Source organism: Penaeus japonicus, unplaced genomic scaffold, assembly GCF_977035675.1.
Source record: "Penaeus japonicus unplaced genomic scaffold, GWHDUDI00000001_assembly GWHDUDI00000010, whole genome shotgun sequence".
In the NCBI taxonomy this organism is placed as follows: domain Eukaryota; kingdom Metazoa; phylum Arthropoda; class Malacostraca; order Decapoda; family Penaeidae; genus Penaeus; species Penaeus japonicus.
This window is the reverse complement of record NW_028234412.1, coordinates 30,910,731-30,918,230: the sequence shown is the minus strand read 5'-3', so window position 1 is coordinate 30,918,230 and position 7,500 is coordinate 30,910,731. Positions and strand designations below refer to the sequence as shown.

At 36.2% G+C, this 7,500-nt stretch overlaps 1 protein-coding gene across 2 annotated transcripts in view; it reads right to left on the bottom strand.

Moving 5' to 3' along the window:
* Positions 1-7,500, bottom strand: part of RtcB (RtcB RNA ligase) — a 12,325-nt gene that overhangs the window by 4,273 nt on the left and 552 nt on the right. The window contains exons 2-8 of one of the 2 annotated variants that reach the window (XM_043030099.2): positions 7,052-7,166; positions 4,804-4,999; positions 4,111-4,241; positions 2,333-2,459; positions 1,048-1,154; positions 709-868; positions 270-445 (exon numbers count right to left, since the gene is read on the bottom strand). In XM_043030099.2, the coding sequence (XP_042886033.1) occupies positions 270-445; positions 709-868; positions 1,048-1,154; positions 2,333-2,459; positions 4,111-4,241; positions 4,804-4,999; positions 7,052-7,147 (993 nt within the window). In that variant the 5' untranslated portion in view covers positions 7,148-7,166. Of the gene's footprint in view, positions 1-269; positions 446-708; positions 869-1,047; positions 1,155-2,332; positions 2,460-4,110; positions 4,242-4,803; positions 5,000-7,051; positions 7,201-7,500 lie in introns of both variants that reach the window. The other variant, XM_043030100.2, reaches the window with a different exon arrangement.

Genomic DNA, 7,500 nt, shown 5'->3' with positions numbered 1-7,500 from the left:
AAGATGTTGTTTTCTATCATTTTCTAAACTTATAGTATGATATATAAATCTACATTTGATATATTAGCAAAGTGATTCTCCTTAGCAAAATTTGGTATGTGTTAGTTACACATTTGATGGAATAGACTGATCATATTTTAAACAGAAAAAATGCAGTGTGGAGGTGACCCTATCCCCTTTGTTTTTCAACAGAAAAAAAAGAAAAAAAGAAAAAAAAAAATAGTTAACAGGCTACATAAATAAACATATTATTTCACTGGACAAATCACCTGTCTGCTGAGGAACGTCATGGATGAGCGATTAACCCAAGCAAAGTTAGCTGCCGCTGCCATTGACTTGAGGTAGTCCTGGCCCTCTGGGGAGTTGATCCTGGCACATGCCAATTGTCGGTCATTTGTATCAATGCCATCTCTCTTCATGGCCTTTTCCATGGCAACGAGTGCATCTGGGAACATCAAATGGGTTTTAGTGATGGACAAGGACTGCTACTAATAAATGCAGGTATGTAAACAAAACACATGTGCTACAAATACAGACAAAGATGTAAACAGTTACACAACTATTTTAGATAGAGACACACATACAACTCACATGAACATAATACACATCATTAGTTACTGGACAACAAAGAATCAGAGTAATATTTCACTTTTCTTCTTTTTTAACACTATGCTCATTAAAAACCTCATCACAGAAAATAAAACAAACCTGTTGCTACTTGATGGCCAAAGCCCCTGGAGCCGGAGTGAATCATGACGCACACCTGGCCCTTCTCCTCGATTCCCATCTTGCTGGCTGACCACTTGTCGTATATTTCATCCACCACTTGGATCTCCGCATAATGGTTGCCTGCACCTAGAGTACCCAGCTGTTGTGTGTACAGAAACAAGCAGCAGAGTACTATAATTAATCATTATTGTCTATTAATCATAGTTATACTGATATCACAAGTACTGAAATTAATACTAAAAAGTGTATCACAATCAACAGTCTAACCAATCCTGCAATTCCAAATTGGGGATTGAGTTCCAATTTATATTCCATTACCTGTGGCAGACCCCTTTTCTTAGCTCGCATTGAGACTTTGGCGGGGTCAGCCTGTGCCATTCGCCCATACTCTTCGCAGTGTTCTTTATCCTCGGCCCAAATATAACCTGGAACAAGTTTACTTCTGTTATAGTTTTTACTGATGTAACAAAGTTTTCTCTACATCATTACCAATTTCAATGTTATCTGCTCTTGCTATTTCGGTAATTCCTGTTTTATTAACAAAAAATAAGTGATTGGATTTTAACTACAAGATTACTAAGAGCTTTCAGATAGATATAAATGTAGAGATATAGGTTTTGTGATCAGCTGGCAAGTTGCATTTATTTTGGCAGCAGCTAAATACTCTTGAAAATTTGTTAACAAAGCCATGTGGCTGTTTAACTTTATACAGTATAGTTTTATAAAAACTCTCTCTCTCTCATCTCATCTCTCATATATGCATACATGCATATATTAAGAAGAAAATCATTCCCAGGAGATATCGATTTTCCTTCAAAATCAAAATGGGCAAATTGCTAATCTATTTATTGCCCTAGGGTAAGAAAAGTCTTAGCATAAAAATCAAGTTGGAAGCTGAACAGAAAATATGCCCAGCTAATATATGCATGTGTCTCTACAGATATGTGGGAGGAGAGAGGCCTTCCCTTTCCTGGGATGGAACTGGTGATTCCAAGGTAACCCATTTTAGTGAAACACTCTTTGCACCCACAACTTAAACACAGACACTCAGTGATAGAAATCTGACAAACTAAGTGTATGTGGGTATTGAGATTATACCTTGAAATGGCTGTGGGATGGATGTATTCAGATGAAACTATCATTACAACTTTTATTACTTGTGTCATATATAAGATTGCTAGTGTTCTTAAAATTTAACAGACTTTCTAATGAAGATCAAATTTCACTTGGAAGGACGTGAAAGTGCATGTACATGCGCAGGTGCATCTGAGTGAAACTTGAACATGCTTTCATCTATTGCATCAATGATTGGTTATACTAAGTTAACATATTTCTAATCTGAGTAGAGGGCCTCCACAAAGACATACCTCAACAAAATTAAACAATACACATATACAGCAATAAAAGGGAAGCAAAGCAGCTTGCATGCTTCTTTTCTAGTTTTTTTTTTTCCCCTTCAAATTTTGTTCATATACTGTTGTATCCGTGTTTTGTGAAAGCACCATCAATCCCCAATTTCTATCTTTCCACATTTGTCAACATGCTTATCCTTACTCCCTACTTCCAGTTATGCATTCCTTATCTCATTTATCTCTGTGCTTACCTTCTCTAAGCGACCAGTCCATGCCCATCTCTAGGGCCTCCTCCAAGTCTCGTGCTGTCATGGGGATGATACCCTTCGACCCGACGCCCACAGGGATGTGGTCAAACATGGACTGGGCAAGCTGCTCCTGTTGTCGTGCAAGGAATGTCATTCAGTATCACTAGACTACTTTATCGAGGGAAACGGAAAGAGGAATTTTTTTCCATATATTTTTCTTACTTTTCAATCATTATGAGACCCTATATACAACAATTCAAGGCCTATCCAGACTTTTCTTAGGAACATAGTCAGTTTACGAAGTATAAGTTTACATTAAACTTCATAATACAGAATGCTATATTTTACATTTATGAAGACAATTGACCTTGTATAAAGAAGAAGAAGAAAAAAAAAACTAACACATATTTATATATACAAAAAAAAAAAAAAAAAAAAAAAAAAAAAAAAAATCAATAAATCAATCAATCAATCTACTGTAATACTATATAAATGTTATGCGAGGACTGACTTTTAATTAGAACATTACAGAGACATTTTCCTTTAAAGCTTTGAATGAGTGAACAAAGCAAAATCAGCTATGCACCTTTATAATCTCTTATGTACTAGAACAATGCTTTTAACTAATATCTGACATCAGCAGTTCCACTAACTATTTCATTCAGATTGGTATAATTTCAGTTTTAGACTTAAATACACTACAAGGCAAAAAAAAGTACAAGGAACAAATACAGTAATGAATTCCAAGACATTTTTCCTCTAAGACACAATTGAAAATAAATCAGTTATTCAACATATGAAATAAATAAAAGCATCTAAATAAACCATTTATCCCCAAAATCACCATCACTGTGTGCAGTCTGCATAACTCCCTTGTGATTTATAGTCAAATAAAGAATGAAATCAAGCTTTATCATGTCAGAATATGTGGTGGTTTGTTGATCTTACCTGGAGCACCAGTGTTAATAAACTGAAACTAAAGTGAACTGTGCAGGTCTGCAAGAATTTTATTCTCCAAAGAGTCAATTACTTGGCTTACCAGACTTTGCCTATTTACCCTATTCCTTCAAATTTTGAGAGAATTTCAGTATTATTTTTACAGGTATTATGATTGGTATGAACATAATGACGTTAAAAACAATGTCCCTGGTAACTATGTGTTTGTGGAAACATCTGTGAAGGAGAGAGAAAGATAGAAAGATAGAAAGAAACATACGGATGACACATCTCCCCATCGTCAATAGGTTAACGTGTACTATAGGCTATGTAGGTCTATCTCTGACTCTGAAATTTTACCTTTAAATTATCCAATCTAAAGTCAAAATCTAATGCATGTTAAATATCAGAGCTTTCCAACTTTACCTTTCTACAATATGATAATGACACTTTTCTGACACTGGCTCCTTTAACCCATTACGTGCGGGTGTCATGACATCCATGTCGATCAGCTCACAGTTGAAGCCCGCACACAGTCATGAAGTATTATGGCTGTAACGGCGCTAGCTTCAGAGCTGCAGTGTTCTAAAGTCAGCCTAAACCCACATTTTATTATGGACTTTAGGAAAAATATTGTTTGGGATAGTCTGCACTACCTGGAGGGTGGAAAAATCCTTCCCCTGTCCCTCTAAGTTTTAGCTGGTGACACTAGTGTCCAAGACCACCCACCCTGACAACTAGTTAGGTCGTTAGGCACCCCGTCCGCAATGGGTCAAAACATTTTACACATAAATTACAGTCACTTTTGCCACAATTATGGCTTCATTCTCTATTCAACTACATACCTTAATAGGGCTAACATCACTTTCCATCAAGTTGGTACGAAGCAGTCGAACTCCACAGTTAATATCGAACCCTACACCTCCAGGTGACACTACAGCTTTTGGATTATCCATATCAAAAGCTGCCATATTGCCTGAAAAAGAAAAGCCACTATCATCACAGCATATAGATACAATTCTACAATTATCTACCCACCAATGCCGATTAGAGTAATAGATGAATGTACTTTCTGATCTGATTTTCTTATAAATAACTAAATGTTGATCTTTCAAGATCTTGATATTGATTACACTGCTTTAACATCGACAATCACATCATCTTTAAAGACGAGGTCACTCAAGCATTTGCCTCATGTTAATCTGTGCTAATCCCAGCACATCCAGCACCTCTCAGGGTGGCCATTATCTGACATTTGAGAGCTGGTGGTTGTTGGCCAATATCATGACTGATATTGCCCTTGGCAACTCTAAAACAATCAAGAGTAAATAGTAAATATCTAATTACATTTGCATATTCAATTATATCAAATCTACGCATTTTTAAATATGATGAAATTTGCTTCTCAAATGCCTTTCCTTCACACCAACCTGGAACAGAACACAAATCTACAACATAAGACTCGTACATATTTCAAAATGACAAGCATAATCTTTGAGTAAGAAGATGGCAAAAAACAAACTAGACAGAGTCCTTACCGATTGCAAAGCCATAGCCAGAGTGGACGTCAGGCAGTCCAACTGACCTCCCAACAATGCCAGGTAAAGCTGCAACATTTGCAATCTGCTTCATAGCAGGCAAGAAGCCCCCTACCATCCCAGGACGACAGGCATTTCGCAGCTCCTCAAACATGAGCTTCTCAAGGTGATCGTTGACGTAAAATATTCCATCGACCTTTGCAGAAATTAGAGGGATAAGATTAGTAATAGTAATGAATTTCTGCTGCTGAGAAAAAGAAACAATAAATAAATAATAAAGAGTAAAAATCTACAAATATCTTTTTTCCTTTCAAATAACTGCTATCCATTTTTTTGCCATACCCTTAACAAAATCAATATTTTCAGCCAGAATAAACAACATAATAAACCATTCTTACTAAGAACACTGGTTAAGATATTTTTTTCACTCTGCATCATGATTCTTCATAAATAATTATTTCTTCCATAAGACATCAGGTACAGCTACAACATAATATTAATCAAAATAGCTTACACTGTCACTGTGACCGTGTTTATATTTATGGCCAGATTCTGCATCACAGACAGCGACATTCAGTACATTATTTATAGGTTAACATGTTCAAACAAGTGCTGGCCTTGGAGAAAACTGCTGTCTGTGCTCCTATAATTTTCTCCTATCATTCTTTGTAGTATGATCTTGCTGGTTATTATCATAATGCTTGTTTTCACTACCATCATCATTATCATCATTAATACTACTTCTACTGTCTAATTATCATTATATAGAGCGATTTCATAAATCAGTTGGTAGCTCTGTCTCAGGAAACCTCTCATGCACCTTGGTCTTTCATGCTCACTTTGCCTTCTAGCAGCTTTGGTGGTGTGTGGGTGAGTGTGTGGTTATATCTGAGTACATGAATGAAGATTATGTGTGTGTGTGGGGTGGGGGGGGGGGTGCCATTCATTCCCTTCTGATCAAGGATTCTTAATCTTTTATGAATCATGGACACACCCTCTAAAATAATGCAAATAAAAACAAACCAAATATTGCATGAAATAAATGTACCTTATCTCTCTGAAAAATAATTTGCCTCATACAGTATATCCACAGGCGAAGTATGAACAAAGCACACAACCTGAACAAAAAAACTCCCTGTTGTGAATTTAAATTTTCACTTTTCATCTGACTTTCAAGGATCTCCTCAGTGGACCCCAGGTTAAGAACCCTTGTTTTAGATGGTCCACCACCTGGTCCAGTGCGTGACATAAGAGCATGACTCAGTGGTGCACATACAAATGAGTCTTTTAAGTATTTACAACTGATGCAATGGAGATTTTAGTCCCCTTTTTTAGAGACATGTTACTGTTGCGGTCCCTTAAATCAGGGTGATTTTAATCATCATTTATAAATGTAGATTATAATAATAATGACAATACTAAATATAAGGTAATGATAATAACAATAATAATAAAATAATCATAAAAATAATGGTAATAAATAACAATTGTACTAATAATAATAATCAGAAAGAATATAAAATATGAATAAAAATAAAACAATTTATACTAAGACAATAATAACATCAACAATAACAACAGAACATCAATGACAACATTAACCTTACTATCAATATCCACAATATTAATAATAAAAATATCAAAGCAATAACAATAATACTGACATCATTATCAACCTGAGGCTCCAAGGAACCCTCAAGAGAGCGCTATGCCTTCTCTGTAAAGGTTAGTTTCAAGCTCTTCATGCCATATATTAGAGCAGGGACAACGTCTTTCCACCTTGTCTATGATTCTGGACAAGCTTAAGGTCATTTTTCAATAAAAGCATTGAAAAACAGGGGCCGCCTTTGGAAAGCTGTAGCACGAGAACTTTCCCTCTAAGTCATAAAGTTCTGCGTCTATATGGTGTACATTATCCTTGCCTGGGTATGCTTTATGTGGGATTCTGGCTCATCCTCGCTATGGTATCTATCTATCTATCTATCTATCTATCTATCTATCTATTTATCTATATATCAATATAATAACACACACACACACATACACACACACACACACACACAAAAACCCTGACATCACCAAGTCAAAAATAAGCACAACAACATCAAAAAACAACAAAAACAAAGACAAACAAGTCCTAAAACCCGCAACACCGTCAACAACAACAAGGACAGAAAAAAAGCACACCATAACAAACACAGCAACAACCAAACCAAACAAGGGCCGCAGCGCACAAGTCAAGCCTCACGTTCATGTTGGGCTGGAAACCCTTCTTGATCCGCCAGCAGTTGGGCATAATGCGCTCCAGGAACTTGAGCTCATCGTTGTATTGCCGCACGACCATCTTTCCCCGAGCGGTGGTTCTGTCCGGGGAGAGGAGAGGAGACTGCGGTAAAGCTGTGAAAGGTGTTTAATAAGTGGGTTGGACTTGTGTTGAGGTAAATTTTGCAATAATAGTACTTCTGTTTGAGGTAGTTATTGCAATAATAATACTTCTGTTGAAAATATTGCAACAAGAGGAATTCACTTGAGGAAAACACTGCAATGGCTATGTGGATGGGATTTTTTAAAGAAAAAAATATCAAAATATTGCAACAAGTAGTAAGAGTATAATAGGAAATAAACAAGAAAGGGAAGTTGTTACAGAATAGACTGAAATAGTTATGTGAAGTTCTGGTCTTTATTAAACACAAAGAA